General features: G+C 43.6%; 1 protein-coding gene across 1 annotated transcript in view; it reads left to right on the plus strand.

The window, feature by feature from the left end:
* Positions 1-17,070, plus strand: part of LOC110489881 (cadherin-7) — a 114,887-nt gene that overhangs the window by 60,419 nt on the left and 37,398 nt on the right. Inside the window, exons 5-8 of the mRNA XM_036944147.2 lie at positions 6,212-6,379; positions 7,980-8,164; positions 8,807-9,060; positions 10,265-10,401. Of these exons, the coding sequence (XP_036800042.2) occupies positions 6,212-6,379; positions 7,980-8,164; positions 8,807-9,060; positions 10,265-10,401 (744 nt within the window). The remainder of the gene's footprint in view (positions 1-6,211; positions 6,380-7,979; positions 8,165-8,806; positions 9,061-10,264; positions 10,402-17,070) is intronic.

Consider the following 17,070-nt stretch of genomic DNA (forward strand, 5'->3'; position numbering starts at 1 on the left):
TGATTTGTTAAAAAAGTTTGAAATATCCAATAAATGTCGTTCCACTTCATGATTGTGTCCCACTTGTTGTTGATTCTTCACAAAAAAATACAGTTTTATATCTTTATGTTTGAAGCCTGAAATGTGGCAAAAGGTCGCAAAGTTCAAGGGGGCCGAATACTTTCGCAAGGCACTGTATATGGTCTTTTCCCCCTCTTGCATCTTACATGGATCAATTGGGTGTAGGTGGACCCCCGGAGGTTGAGGAAATCACAACACTCTTATTTAAGTTTCCATCGCCTTCATCATTACCTTTCATAGCCACACGGATGATAGGCCAGAGGGTTTCCTATCCTAGCAAAGTGCTCCAGTCCCCACACTTTTATTTCCTCCTCCCAAGACGAATGTCAAGGATCCCTGTCTTTTTGCAGGGAGAGTGGCCTACCCCTCTGCCTCCAGCACTGGGGAGAGGGAGACAGCGAGATAAATGTGCGGCGGCTACAATGCGTCTGCTTCGGCAGCACCGGAGGCGGAGGGAGTCACGGTGCGATGCCGATGTGGGGCCATGCCGCGATAGCGACAGAAGGATTTTAATCATCGCCTCTCCCCAGGAATGACACGGGTGCAGCACAACAGAGATATAGAGCGAGGGGGGCTGGCACCCAGCAGACAAACAACAGCCTGGCGACATAGCCGTGCGGATTAGCACTGTCGCTCTGTGAGAAATATGTGTGCTGCTGGCCAGGCGGGCGGCAGGCGTCGGGAGGAGAAAACACATTGCATTTTTTTTTTTTACCCCCACATGCTGGAATAAGGATTCATGGCATCATTAACCACAGCCTATATCTCTTGGGCACCAATGCACAGAGCTGATATTAAATAAGTATATCAATTGTATGTGAAGCCTATCTTTGTTTAGTGAGATTATTCACTTGGTTTACCGCTGGCTACACACACTTAACATATTTTCTTACGGGCTACATTTCAAGTTTTTGGGGTAAGCCATTGTTGTTGTTGTAGTTGTTGTTGTTGTTTGAATGTAGCCATTAGCCAACTTTTTCGAACAGACAACTTCTTCTTTTCCAGAATTCTTTAAGACGGTTTGGTTCTTTCAAGTTAGAACTTTATTGTTTTCTGTCTCTGTGGTGGTAGTGATAGATAGAGTTGAGAGAACAGGGAAAGTTTTGTTTGTTTTGTACCTAGCCTGGTTTGAGGGACCTCTGTTGGATTGAAGGCTTGAAGCAAGCTCTCTGATGCATGTCAGCAAACAGGGTTCACAGGTGTCACAACAGCTGACACTGGGGCACTGTTGATGCTCTTTAATTGGCTACAAGGTTACACAGTGGGGGAAACTAGCAGCAAACCTGATGAATCTATGAATAGATGGATGGATGAATGGATGGAGGAAAGGGGGATACAGCTAGGAACAGGAGCAGATGGATGTATCCAATCCACACATCCACACATACAGTAGCTCCATAGACAGATGCTTTGACAAACATGAAGGCATCAGGCGTTAAAAATAAACCAGCTTCTCGACTGACATGTTCTGACTCCTCATTTTAAACTGGGAACCAAAGCATTGACTAAGAGGCAGCTGTGGTTTTCTCCCAGTAGGAAAACTTCACCCACTATTCATTAGTTTGTGCTACTACTTGACTTTATTGACCATCATTATGTTGTGGCGAGAGCATGGCAGAGGCCTCAGATAAAGAGGTGGACGGCGTCGTAAAATGTTGCTAATTGAGTCACTTACTTCGACTGGGCCAATAACAGACTATCTGATTTGTAAGTATAACAAATGTTCAGGCAGTTGGTCTAAATACCTTGAAACACTGTTTTTCCTCAGCGAACCCAGGCTTAATTTGTGAGATGTATGCATCTCTTTGTCAAGTCTTCAGGCTGCGTTCACTATGTTGCTGTGAGAGTGTGTATGATTGTGGGTGGTCATCAGGTGTAGGGGTGCATACACAGGTACATTCCAAAGACAATAGCAATAATGTCCTATTCTTTACAATATAGTCCAGTGGACCTATCTATGCAATCTCTGGATTTTTAGGAAAACATGTCTTCAAACCAATGCATATGTAATTACTCGACTTAACCTGAATATGGGAGGGAAAGAGAGAGAAAGTTTAGTTTCCCATTGAGTCAACTACAAATGTATTTGCATGATTTAACCAAATCAATGCATGTGAAATGTATGTGAAAAAGGTAATTCAAATAACCAAATTCAACCTAGCTAATTTCCGATTTATACGAAATTGTTTGACTACAGAGGTAGCAAAACTGTACTTCAAATCTATGATACTCCCCCACTTAACATACTGCTTGACTAGTTGGGCCCAAGCTTGCTGTACAACATTAAGACCTATTCAGTCTGTCTACAAACAGGCTCTCAAAGTGCTTGATAGGAAGCCCAATAGCCATCATCACTGTTACATCCTCAGAAAGCATGAGCTCCTGAGTTGGGATAATCTTGTGCAATACACCGACACGTCTTGTATTCAAGATCCTAAATGGCCTGCCCCCCCCCCCCCCCCCCCCCCCAGAAAACCCAAACATATGGCAGCAGATTCACAAGGTCTGCCATGAGAGGTAAATCCGTTTTCTCTGTGAGAGCTTTCCATGTCTGGAATACACTGCCATCAGACACACATAACTGCACCACATATCACACTTTCACAAAATGCTTGAAGACATGGCTAAAGGTCAATCAGATTTGTGAACATGGTCCCTAGCTGTGTGTTGCCGCTTTCCATGTTATCTGTTGTCTGTAGCTTGTGAGGTGTGGAAACACGTTGTTGCTTTTATGAATTTTGTCTTGCTGCTTTTTGTTCTATGTTGCTATGTCTGCATGCTACGTCTTGCTTGTCCTATGTTTCTCTGTTGGTATGCTATGTCTTGCTTGTCCTATGTTGCTCTGTCTGTATGCTATGTCTTGCTTGTCCTATGTTGCTATTGTCTATATTGTAATTGTTTTTAATAACCTGCCCAGGGACTGCGGTTGAAAATTAGCCGGCTGGCTAAAACCGGCACTTTTACGGAAACGTTGATTAATGTGCACTGTCCCTGTAAAAATAAAATAAACTCAAACTCAATGTTTGGATCATACATGGCAAGAATCTGTGCCTAGTTCTTGAATAGTTATGATCAAATTTTGTCCAGAACACACAGATACCGTTTTTTCAACATTGTCATCCTCTGGTCTTCTATTTTATTAAGGTCTCTTAAGGTCAAGTCCCCTGAGATGTGCTTGTGTTAATTAGAAATTTCTCACATATCCCATTGATATCAATGTTTGATTAAGTGGGAGTTTGATTCAGCCCATAACCACTCTGTTTGATTATTTAATATTCACCAAAGTCTAATTAAAAACTCATATTTCGGGAATGAAAACTGAAGAGGGGTTGAAAAGGCTACCCAGTTTTTCTTATTTTTTTGTAAGAGTCACAGTGTATCACACTTACATGACAAATGCAATGTATCTTGACTTAACAGATTGCAATAAACCAAACTTAACTCAGGCTGACTTCATCCCCAAGATTATTTGATTAGTTAATTCTGTATCAAGCTCAAAGAGACTTAGGGGCTATTCTCATTGACAAACATTTAAGGAGACGCAGCGCGACGAGATTTCAATTGACATACAGTGGGGCAAAAAAGTATTTAGTCAGCCACCAATTGTGCAAGTTCTCCCACTTAAAAAGATGAGAGAGGCCTGTAATTTTCATCATAGGTACACTTCAACTATGACAGACAAAATGAGGGAAAAAAAATCCAGAAAATCACATTGTAGGATTTTTTATTAATTTATTTGCAAATTATGGTGGAAAATAAGTATTTGGTCACCTACAAACAAGCAAGATTTCTGGCTCTCACAGACCTGTAACTTCTTCTTTAAGAGGCTCCTCTGTCCTCCACTCATTACCTGTATTAATAGCACCTGTTTGAACTTGTTATCAGTATAAAAGACACCTGTCCACAACCTCAAACAGTCACTCTCCAAACTCCACAATGGCCAAGACCAAAGAGCTGTCAAAGGACACCAGAAACAAAATTTTAGACCTGCACCAGGCTGGGAAGACTGAATCTGCAATAGGTAAGCAGCTTGGTTTGAAGAAATCAACTGTGGGAGCAATTATTAGGAAATGGAAGACACACAAACCACTGATAATCTCCCTCGATCTGGGGCTCCACGCAAGAACTCACCCTGTGGGGTCAAAATGTTCACAAGACTGGTGAGCAAAAATCCCAGAACCACACGGGGGGACCTAGTGAATGACCTTCAGAGAGCTGGGACCAAAGTACCAAAGCCTACCATCAGTAACACACTACGCCGCCAGGGACTCCAATCCTGCAGTGGCAGACGTGTCCACCTGCTTAAGCCAGTACATGTCCAGGCCCGTCTGAAGTTTGCTAGAGAGCATTTGGATGATCCAGAAGAAGATTGGGAGAATGTCATATGGTCAGAAGAAACCAAAATATAACTTTTTGGTAAAAATTCAAATTGTCGTGTTTGGAGGACAAAGAATGCTGAGTTGCATCCAAAGAACACCATACCCACTGTGAAGCATGGTGGTGGAAACATCATGCTTTGGGGCTGTTTTTCTGCAAAGGGACCAGGACGACTGATCCGTGTAAAGGAAAGAATGAATGGGGCCATGTATCGTGAGATTTTGCCCAGCAACAGCCCCAAAACATCACTGCTCTAGAGGAGATCTGCATGGAGGAATGGGCCAAAATACCAGCAACAGTGTGTGAAAACCTTGTGAAGACTTACAGAAAACGTTTGACCTCTGTCAGTGTACCTATGATGAAAATTACAGGCCTCTCTCATCTTTTTAAGTGGGAGAACTTGCATAATTGGTGGCTGACTAAATACTTTTTTGCCCCACTGTATGTACATACACTTTTCAATTTACATTACATACTTGCCGTACTGTACCTTTCGTTGTGGCTGGAAATGTGACATTCTTGCTCTGCAGCTCCAAATTTACTGTAAATATCAGCATCACAGTAGTCAACGACTAGTCAGTAAGCTGGAAAAATTCAAATGAAACCTTTCCACTAAAACATATTATCTAGATGTTAGGTATATGTTCTCGATCATACACGCATTAAGTGTAGCTTGCATGACAAAAACACATCTAGCTAGCTATGCCAGCTTGTAACGCGAGCATTTCAAACATGAAAGTTTACCCCTCTCATAGAAAGTTTACCCCTCTCAAGACGTGAGATATACGTACGTTTACATTACAGTAATATCTCTCGAGAATCGATACCTCTCGAGAATTGATACCTCTAGAGAATCTCTCAAAATTCTCCTTAATTCTCATTAATGAAAAACAACTTAGAGAGAGCAAGCAAGCCTACGTGATCCAAACTGTTTTTCTCGGCTTCCTGAGCTAGCTACTTAATGAGTAATCTTCCATGTTCCGTAGGAATCCCCAATAAGTGCCTTTTAATTTTTTATTCTGAGCTGTAAGTCATTAAGCATGAATGCAACAGTAATTGCCTTATAATGATTAGGACTTTTTGCCATTAAAGATTTGTGGTAATTTTGTGGGATTATTACGATTTTCATCTTTAGAGTCAGGAGATAAAATGCCGATTTCCATTTCATAAGTTGGTGTATTCTTTCAAAAGCAATTACCATCAAGCAACTGTATAGGGCCACAGGCCTTTGCTATAGATAACATTTTTCTCAGCACCTACAGAGAGATAGTGTATAAAGTTGACCATAGAAGTGTTTTCACTTTAGTGTTAGGATTGGACACAAAAGGTTAAGATTGTTTGACACTTTAAGTCCATGTTTCTTCTCACAAAAGGGAACCATCAACAGGTGCAGCAGTGCCAATAACCCAGATAAACAAGTGCGTAACAACTTATTTTCAAGCAAGAGTTAGGCATCTTTGGAGGCATTTGCTTTTTTTCTCTGCTCCTGTCATCCCTCTCTCCCTCTCCTCACCTGTCATCTCTCTCTCTCTCGCTCTCTCTCTCTCTCTCTCTCTCTTATCAAGCTTTCTTTCTCAATTTCTCTCTACTCCGGTTATCCCTCAATCTCCTCTCATGTCCCCCCTCTCTATCCACTCTTGTCATCCCTTGCAATCTATCTATCTCTCTCTCTCTCCTCTCCCATCATCCCCTCTCCCTTTTCACTCTTATCTTCTACTCTTATCATCCCTTTCTCTTCTTTCCTGTCATCCCTTTCTCTCTCTCTCCTCTCCAGGCGTCGTCCGGACGGCACTGCCCAACATGGACCGAGAGGTGAAGGACCAATACATATTGGTCATCCAGGCTAAAGACATGGTGGGCCAGATGGGCGGCCTCTCCGGCACCACCTCTGTCACGGTCACCCTCACTGATGTCAATGACAACCCGCCACGCTTCTCTCGCAGTAAGACATGCCCTCTATCTATTTCCCTCAGACAAAGCCCTAAACCCCTCCATTCACTGTCATTGCAGTCTCACTATGGTGGAGGTTTGACATAAATCTCTGCAATCACTCTCGTTCACAATGGCAGACGCGTACAGTAGGGGAGAAAGCTTTGGGTGAAAATATTTGCTTGATATTGCAGATTCATTCAAGCGTATGCGTGATTTTGCTGTTCGTCGTGGGTTCACTGCCCCTTTCTGACTAATGGTCAAAGGCTTCAAATGCAGTTTGCCCTAGAAGGTATAAACCTTTCTCCCGCTCCCCTCACTCCACATCAGAGTTGAGGGATTTCTGCAAACATGGATACCAGGATCAATCAGACTCCATTTTTTTTGTCATCAGCCTATTTCACGGCGCGCTAATGGGTTCCTGGCCAGGCGTTGGGATTCAAAGGCATGAGGTGCTTCTCATGATAATCTGTGGCCCTGGCAATTGCTTTACCGCTGATAGTCCCACCGACCACCGCTGCCTAGGCTGTTACACTCACTGCTGGACTGCCATGAAGTCAAGTCAATTTGCTGGAACCCGGAGGGGGGGGGGGGGGGGGGCAGGTTCAAGTTTGCACAACAAATCGTCAATGCCGCTTTAACCCAGCGCTGTTTTTCTGCGTGTGCTGGGAAGAAAGATGCTTTGGGACCAGGTTGGGTGTGAAGTCTCTCCCCCCCCCCCCCCCCCCCATCTGTACCCCCCCCCACACCTCCCACCCAAGGTCATGGGTCAGAATCAATAGAGTATGACAGAGCACCACAGCTGATAGTCTAAAAGCACTAGCCCTTGGAGGAGAGAAGAGGAGGGAAGTGAAGGCTGGAGGCATAAGGACAGAGAGGAGGGGCGGTTACCAGGGGGCAAAGAGGGGCATACACAGTACGAAGGGAGGGGAAGAAAGGCATTTTTGGGGTTCTTCCACAGCGAATTAAAAAGCCATTACAAAGATTACACAGCGGCAAACAATGTCAAGCAGATTAGCATTTGGAGCGCGATGTCGGGAACCACTGGGGTGAGAAACACGGAAAGATCTGGTAATGAGCTCCGTCATGGTGATTGGGGAGATTATGATTATTTATATGATTCCCTCCTTTTTTTCTTATGAGTGCTTTATGTCAGGGAGGTGCAGACAAAGACACCGGGAGCACAATGGAAGAGTTTGCTTGTAATAGAATCTTCCAGTGAACATTTCATCCCACCAAAGCATATTCCGCAGGTTCTGCCATTCACTTTGGTCAAGCGATATTCTGTTTCATGTAGAGTGGAGTGGTCAGAATACGTAATACATTTTCACATGAATACAAACAACTCTATTGTTATAAAAATGTTAAGGTTCAATAAAAAATATATTTGCCCTCTCCATCATAAATGTCTTGAATGTAAAACTAGTCATTTAATATTATTGTCACTATTTCCTCATATATTTGGATAAAACTCATCCTGGACCATTACTTTGTAGTGTGACCACTCATTGTGAGAGAGGGAACTGAAAGGCAGCTGTAGTGCACTATGAATCTGAGCGGCTTTGGAGTAAGAAAACCACCTCATCTCTAACTACTACTTCTCTTTCCTCCAGAGAACTATCAGTACATGGTGCTGGAGTCCTTGCCCGTGGCGTCCGTGGTGGCCAGGGTCAAGGCTCTGGACAATGACATAGGCCCCAATGCAGAGATGGAGTATAGGATCATGGAGGACGGACCTGGGGTGTTCAACATCACTACAGACGAGGACACGCAAGAGGGCGTCATCATCCTTCAAAAGGTACACATGCTGTATCCTTATAGGCTGTGGCCCCAAGCCAGCTTTGTCACAGGGTCCAATCTGATCTTTTGTTTGTTTTCGCCGTCACCGATCATAGACGAGTGCCACAGAGTGGAAAGTCATGCAGACAATAAACACAGACAATAAATGTGTCACATCAATGGCCCTCCTATATTATAGGGCTACAACTGTGCGCCCAATAAGCCAAACAGATGACAACATATCTTCTAAACACTATTATTTAGAAATGCCTTTCACTGTGATGTGTTGTGCCTTTTCTCACAATCAATAGTTTGCTTTCACACTACACAGTAAGTCAATATAAAACGTCTGGATGAAAAATATATTTGTGATAGAGAGTCTGATTATGTGCAAGATTGCATAGGGTCGTTGGACTCTAGCGCCAGCATTTCTTCAATCTACTGGTGTAGCGCAAGGCCATGTTGCCATGAGCGATGCACATACAAATATCTTTATGGCTTTGCCCTCACCCTTTACAGCAAATGTGGCCAGTGCAGTGTGCTTAGAATCCAGCCAATTAGGATGGGCTCCACCTTGACCGGAAGGTTACTGTCAATTTATTTTTTAAGAAATGTGAAAATGCTTTTAATTTCAATTTTTGTTACTTTATGTTTGTCTCAGCCTTTAGACTTTGAGACCAAGAACAGCTTTAACCTGCGAATCGAAGCCACCAATCGGAATATCGACCCTGCGTTTGTGCACCTGGGTTCGTTCAGCGACACCACGACGGTCAAGGTGACGGTGGAGGACGTGAACGAGCCGCCTGTGTTCTCCACACAGCTTAGCAAGATGGTGGTCTCCGAGGACGCCAGAGTGGGCATCTCCATCGGGAGGGTCTCCGCTCACGACCCTGAATCCTCCAACAGTGCCATCAGGTAGAACCCAGCTCTCCAGTTATTATATGCCATTACAGGCAGTTCCTCTGTTGTCCCAGCCATTTTCTCAAGTGGCCCCTGTTTCTTAAAATAACTTCGCCCCCATGCAACAGAGTGGCGAATTCAAGCCATATAACCCATTTCTTTCAGCATGTTGCCACAGCAGGTTGACAGGAGGACCAAACACCTTTTGAGCAGTACTGTAAATACATGTTCACGTTCCAGTGCCTCAATATCACCTCACTGACAGAGTTCTAAACTCCCTCTGTGACTGTGCGACATGCACTACAGCCAGATGTCGTGGGTTCGAGGGACTGCAACATTTGTAAAAGTGAAATGCCATCTAAAATGAGCAAAGGGCATTCCCCCAGGAGGGTCAACAGTTTGTACCAGCTCCATTGCATTTATAACAGAACACAGCCACTCAAAAATGCAATCTGCCCCATGTCACTCATGAGACTCCCTCTCATTACGCATTAATTGAAAATAAAAGTGTTGTGTGGTAGTATTCATGCTCGGGGCGTTAGGATTGTTAGTAATCTTAATCAGAAAATCTAATTACACTGCCATTGTGGGTGTAAATTGCCTCTTTTTACTGCTGTGGAGGCTTTCAGCGTCTGCAATAATATGGCCCTACCTCTGTTGAAATTAGAATTATTGTGGAACTAATGCAGCCACAAGAGTCAAATTACATTGAATAATACCCTTTGGATACCAGCTAATTGAAGTTGTCTTTTTTTCCAGAAATATAAGCTGCTGTATAGAAATTGATAGTGTTTGTTCTGTGTTCAGCATTAATGTTTTGCTGTCCAATTTCACATTTCTACCTTAAAATCTTTGATTGACAGCAGTTCTCGTCAAAATCTAAAGGTTGCAGAAACCTCTCATTCATAGTTCAACATCATGATCGTTTAATCTAGCGTTAAAAATTGATGAGAAAATGGCAAAATTGCACTTGTTGACACAGCTCAATAATGTTCTATGCCAATGTACTGAAACCAGAAGCACTTTAAAATGGTTAATTTGACAACTTTGGAAGGTGGAAAGTTCTTATTCCTTCAGAAATGTTTAAAGAGAGAAATTATTACATGTAAAATCCTTAGAAATGTCTTCAAAAGGAAAATACCTCATCATAGCTACGTGTCTGACTGTGTGTCTGTCATTCTGCCTGTCTGCCTGCCTGCCTCTGTCTGTCTGTCTCCAGGTACTCCATAGACAGAAACACAGACCTGGAGCGTTTCTTTAACGTGGATGCTCTGAGTGGGGTCATAAGCACAGCCAAACCCCTGGATCGAGAGGTCAACTCTGTCCACAACCTCACTATCCTTGCCATGGAAAGCCGTAAGTACATGTGCGCGCGCACACACACACACACACACACACACACACACACACACACACACACACACACACACACACACACATCTGCCAGTCTGACTAGTTCGTTTTATGAAGGCCCTGCATAAAGTATTGTTGTCCTTTCTATCTTGTCATGTAGCCAACCCTCCCCCATATTCCACACCCCACAATGCCACTGCTTCGTCATGACTGCATTAACGTGACAAAGCGTGTGGGACGCGGCGGGGTTGTCAGGGGAATCTTAATTCTGACGTAAGGTGGGCGCTTTCGACCTCCGGTTCTCTGTGAGTCGCGGTGTGTGAGTGGCAAGCTGCTAACTAAGGGCAGGCGCAGGTGAATTATGCTCATGTGATGTGGGGGAGAAGAGGAGAGAAAAGAGAGGTGCCGGAGTGCCTTTGAGACGTCCTTCCATGGCTTTAAGGACAAAGAGGCCCTCGCATTCCCCCCCTTACGTGTCTTTTTGTTGAGCAAAACTTTTTGTGGAAGGTACTACGCAGCGCACAGACTCCATCGGGAGCTCAATGTCGTCAAGATACTGTAAGTCAAGTTTCCTGGTAGGCCTATTTGGTGGGGAAACCACCAAATGTGAAGCCAGCTCTTTAGCCTATTGCCTGTTTCTGTTTGAGTCTTTTATTAATGCCCCAGGGCAGTGATTGGGGACCCTGCCCTGTGTAGGGTGCCGTCTTTCGGATGGGACGTTAAACGGGTGTCCTAACTCTCTAAGGTCATTAAAGATCCCATGGCACTTATCGTAAGAGTAGGGGTGTTAACCCCGGTGTCCTGGCTAAATTCCCAGTCTGGCCCTCAAACCATCATGGTCACCTAATAATCCCCAGTTTACAATTGGCTCATTCATCCCCCTTCTCTCCCCTGTAACTTTTCCCCAGGTCGTTGCTGTAAATGAGAACGTGTTCTCAGTCAACTTACCTTGTAAAATAACGGATAAATTAAATTAAATTAAAGAGTGTGAAACAATGTTGTATCTGTTTGCTGCTTTTCATTAATTTATGCATAGTTGTTCTTTATATGGCCTTAAAAAACAGTTTTACTATGTCCAGAATATTATCTATAGGCAATTGCATATTGCATTTTTATCAGTTATAAAAATAGAAAAAAACTGATCTGGTAAAATGTAGACATTTGGACGTTTCAATTTAAAAAAAACTTTTTCACCTGATTATAGAAACTGAAACATTGTGATTTTAGAGACACAAAGTAACAGCCTATGATTAAAGAGTTAGTCTATACTGGGTTCTCACCATCATCATCATTATTCACATCATTCCAGTTCAATCATGTCACAATTATCAGATTTGGTATTGACATGAGTGAGCAGGCTTTCCGAGTGAGTAGACACATGGGCAGGCCTACCAACGGAAAACATCTGAAAACAAAAATTATTATGATATTTGGACCACAGAAATCCCATGTTGATATAAAGTGTCTGCCTTTTTTGCCTACATTTATATAGAACAACATCACAAAGTCTTTTTTATTTTTGTCTCAATATGATGCAGAAAATGTTGGTTATTTCAAATTGACAAATTGAATTGACTGTTTATAGGCTATTATAGTACAGATCTATCCAAGGTTCAACTTTAAGACAAGGGCATCTTGAAAACAATCTGTATTTGTCCATTTCTCCCATAGTCCCTATTTTCAATAAAGCAATTATATACAGTGTATTCATGACAGATTCACAAGACTATAATATTTAAATCATACATGGCCTTTAAGTACATTTAAATCATTTTCACCTCTTTTTTTAATTTTTAATTTTAATTTTACCCCTTTTTCTCCCCAATTTCGTGGTATCCAATAGTAGTTACTATCTTGTCTCATCGCTACAACTCCCGTACGGGCTCGGGAGAGACGAAGGTTGAAAGTCATGCGTCCTCCAATACACAACCCAACCAAGCCGCACTGCTTCTTAACACAGTGCGCATCCAACCCAGAAGCCAGCCGCACCAATGTGTCGGAGGAAACACCGTGCACCTGGCAACCTTGGTTAGCGTGCACTGCGCACGGCCCACCACAGGAGTCGCTGGTGCGCGATGAGACAAGGACATCCCTACTGCCCCTACCTAACCCGGACGACGCTAGGCCAATTGTGCGTCGCCCCACGGACTTCCCGGTTGCGGCCGGTTTGCGACAGAGTCTGGGCGCGAACCCAGAGTCTCTGATGGCACAGCTCCCTCAAAGTCCACAAAATGAAGGTGCTGATAGTGGACTTCAGGAGACAGCAGGAGGAAGCATGCATCCATGCACACCGACGGGACCGCAGTGTAGAAGGTGAAAAGCTTCAAGTTTCTCGGCGTGCACATCACTGACAACCTGAAATGGTCCACAAAGACTATTCAACCTCAGAAGGCTGAAGAAATTCAGCTTGATCCCTAAGACCTCTAAGACCTCCCAAGTGGCGCAGCGGTCTAAGGCACTGCATCTCCATGCTAGATGCGTCACTAGAGACCCTGGTTAGATTCCAGGCTGAATCACAACCGGCCATGATTGGGAGCTCCATAGGACGATCCAGCGTCATCCAAGTTAGTGTTTTCCCGGCAGAGGCCATCATTGTAAATAAGAATGTGTTCTTAACTGGCTTGCCTAGTTAAATCAAGGTTAAATAAATAAAAATAAAAGACCCTCACAATCTTCTACCGTTGCACCATTGAGAGCATCCTACTGGGCTGTATCACCGCCTGGTTCGGGAACTGCACTGGTCGAAACTGCAGGGCTCTCCAGAGGATAGTGTGGTCAGTCCAACGCATCACTGGGGGCACACCGCCTGCCCTGCAGTACATCTACAGCACCCAGTGTCACAGGAAGGACAAGAAGATCATCAAGGACTTCAGCAACCCGAACCACGGCCTGTTCACCCCGCTACCATCTAGAAGGCAGAGACAGTTCAGGTGTATCAAATTTGGGACCGAAAAACAGCTCCAAGCCATCAGACTATTAAATAGTCACCACTAGCTGGCCTCTGCTCAGTACCCTGCCCTCAACTTTAGTCGTTGTTACTAGCCGGCAAACACACTGTACTCAACCCTGCACCTTAGAGAGTCATTGAACACTGGTCACTTTAATAATGTTTACATACTGCTTTACCCACTTCATATGTATTTACTGAATTCTAGTCAAGGCTCATCCTATACTTTATAACTACTGCTGTTCACACGTTGTATATTCATATACTGTCCATAATGTCTATAAACACCATCATGTACAGTTGAAGTCGGAAGTTTACATACACCTTTGCCAAATACATTTAAACTCAGTTTTTCACACCTCCTGACATATAATCCTAGTAAAGATTCCCTGTCTTAGGTCAGTTAGGATCACCACTTTATTTTAAGAATGTGAAATGTCAGAATAATAGGAGCGAGAATGATTTATTTCAGCTTTTATTTCTTTCATCACATTCCCAGTGGGTCAGAAGTTTACATACACTCAAATAATATTTGGTAGCATCGCCTTTAAATTGTTTAACTTGGGTCAAATGTTTCGGGTAGCCTTCCACAAGCTTCCCACAATAAGTTGGGTGAATTTTGGCCCATTCCTCCTGACAGAGCTGGTGTAACTGAGTCAGATTTGTAGGCCTTCTTGCTCACACACACTTTTTCAGTTCTGCCCACAAATGTTCTATAGGATTGAGGTCAGGGCTTTGTGATGGTCCCTCCAATACCTTAACTTTGTTGTCCTTAAGCCATTTTGCCACAACTTTGGAAGTATGCTTGGGGTCAATGTTCATTTGGAAGACCCATTTGTGACCAAGCTTTAACTTCCTTGCTGATGTCTTGAGATGTTGCATCAATATATCCACATAATTATCCTCCCTCATGAAGCCATCAATTTTGTGAAGTGCGCCAGTCGCACCTGCAGCAAAGCACCCCCATAACATGATGCTGCCACCCCGTGCTTTATGGTTGGGATGGTGTTCTTCGGCTTTTTCCTCCAAACATAACAATGGTCATTATGGCCAAACAGTTCTATTTTTGTTTCATCAGACCAAAGGACATTTCTCCAAAAAGTACGATTTTGTCCCGATGTGCAGTTGCAAACCGTTGTCTGGCTTTTTTTATGGCGGTTTTGGAGCAGTGGCTTTTTCCTTGCTGAGCGGCCTTTCAGGTTATGTCAATATAGGACCTGTTTTACTGTGGATATAGATACTTTTGTACCTGTTTCCTCCAGCATCTTCACAAGGACCTTTGCTGTTGTTCTGGGATTGATTTGCAGTTTTCGCACCAAAATATGTTAATCTCTAGGAGACAGAAGGCGTCTCCTTCCTGAGCGGTATGACGGCTGCGTGGTCCCATGGTGTTTATTATACTTGTGTACTATTGTTTGTACAGATGGATGTGGTATCTTCAGGCATTTGGAAATTGCTCCCAAGGATGAACCAATTTTTTTCTGAGGTCTTGGCTGATTTCTTTTGATTTTCCCATGATGTCAAGCAAAGAGGCACTGAGTTTGAAGGTAGACCTTGAAATACATCCACAGGTACACCTCTAATTTACTAAAATAATGTCAATTAGCCTATCAGAAGCTTCTAAAGAAATGCCATCATTTTCTGGAATTTTCCAAGTTGTATAAAGGCACAGTCAACTTAGTGTATGTAAACTTCTGAGCCACTGGAATTGTGATACAGTGAAATAATCTGTCTCTAAACAATTGTCGGAAAAATGACTTGTGTCATGCACGAAGTAGATGTCCTAACCGACATGCCAAAACTATGGTTTGTTCACAAGAAATGTGTGGAGTGGTTGAAAAACAAGTTTTAATGACTCCAACCTAAGTGTATGTAAACTTCTGACTTCAACTGTACATATATAGCACAAGTCAAAAGTTTGGACACTCCTACTCATTCAAGGCTTTTCCTTTATTTGTACTATTTTCTACATTGTAGAATGATACTGAAGACATCACAACTATGAAATAACACATATGGAATCATGTAGTAACCAAAAACGTGAGGATCTGAGGCCCATGCCAAATCTTTTCAGCCTCTTAAGGGGGAAGAGGTGCTGTCTTGCCCTTTTCACAACTGCGTTGGTGTGTGTGGATCATGATAGATCCTTAGTGATGTGGACACAGAAAACTTGAAGCTCTCGACCCGCTCAACTACAGCTCTGTCGATGTGAATGGGTGTGTACCCTCCATTTCCTGTAGTCCACGATTTGCTCCTTTGTCTTGCTGACATTGAGGGAGAGATTGTTCTGACACCCCACTGACAGGTCTCTCTGACCTCCTCCCTATAGGCTGTCTCATCATTGTCGGTGATCAGGCCTACTACCGTCACCAATGATGGTGTTGAAGTCGCTTGCAACCATGCAGTGGTGGGTGAACAGAGAGTACAGGAGGGGAGTAAGCACGCACCCCTGAGGGGCTTTCTTGTTGATGGTCAATTTGGCAGATGTGTTGTTACTTACCCTCATCACCTATGTTGAACGCTGAGCTGTAGTCATTGAACAGCAATCTCACATGGGTGATCCTTTTTTCCAGAGGGGAAAGGGCAGTATGGAGTGCAATAGAGATTGCACCATCAGTGGGTCTGCTGGGGCGATATGCGAATCAGTCTTCTCCTCGATGCACAAATAGTCACGAAACCAAACATGGGAATCACCATCCCTCAAGTAAATACCTTGTTATTCAACCATAAATATAGACCTAAGACGAATGTTCAAATAATACTTCTTCCTCTTGTCTCGATATAGTAACACATAGGGAGTAAACATCTTTAATAATAACTGTACTAAATGTCATAACAGCCCTTCACTGAGGAGTCGTTGGCCTCTGACACAGTCAGACTTCTATTCTCTTCACAGCGGAAAGTGGCAGCTGTAGAATCAGGCATCCAAACAGTCTCTCTCAGAGCCCAGGACGCCTTTTTACACTATTTATAGTAAATGGGCTTTTTGTGACAAAAGTTGGCAGAGGAGCACTTCTTCTAGCTAAGGGATCTTGTTCATTTGAGACGTGGTCGGTCAGCGCTCACATTTCATCCGCACTCTGACTCTGCTCCGAACATGCCAATGACAACAAATCTGTGCCCCGGGGTACCACACGTCCTTTTCACTACTGTCAAATCAGCCGCTCCCGAATGTCAGCCAGCGCGCCATCTCTCCTGTCAGCGTGGCTGCTGACGCCAGGCTAAATCATCGTCCATCCAGGCTCTCAGGAGCCAGCCGTTTATATTCAGTGCCACATTGGTGTCAGAGAGGGGAGCCAGTGGTGGAGCCTGTGGTGCCGGATGCTCTGTACTACAACTACACAGTCACCTGCATCTGAAATGGCATCCTATTCGCTATATACTGCAGTGGTTTCAGCAGAGCTGGGTTCTATATAGTGCACTATATAGGGTATAGGATGACATTTATTTAGCATCCCTAGCCTTTGCCACCACAGCTTTAACTCCACTCCAATCATAATCAGCTGCTTGATCATGTTGGCTGATCCCCATCAGAGCAACTAAGGATGCCAGTTCATAGAGAAAGCCTTGTATAGAACGGGCACTTTTGGCCACAATTTGCTAATTTTGCTCGACCTTTGTGATTCATTAAAAAGACATGTGAAAGCTCGATAGTAGGGAAAGTGGAGGAGAGTGACAAAGTTAAGACAGTGTAAAATATTGAAAGTTATAGCTGGAGTCAACTG

The sequence above is a fragment of the Oncorhynchus mykiss genome, chromosome 15 (assembly GCF_057628025.1).
Source record: "Oncorhynchus mykiss isolate SJ-2025 chromosome 15, ASM5762802v1, whole genome shotgun sequence".
Taxonomy (NCBI): domain Eukaryota; kingdom Metazoa; phylum Chordata; class Actinopteri; order Salmoniformes; family Salmonidae; genus Oncorhynchus; species Oncorhynchus mykiss.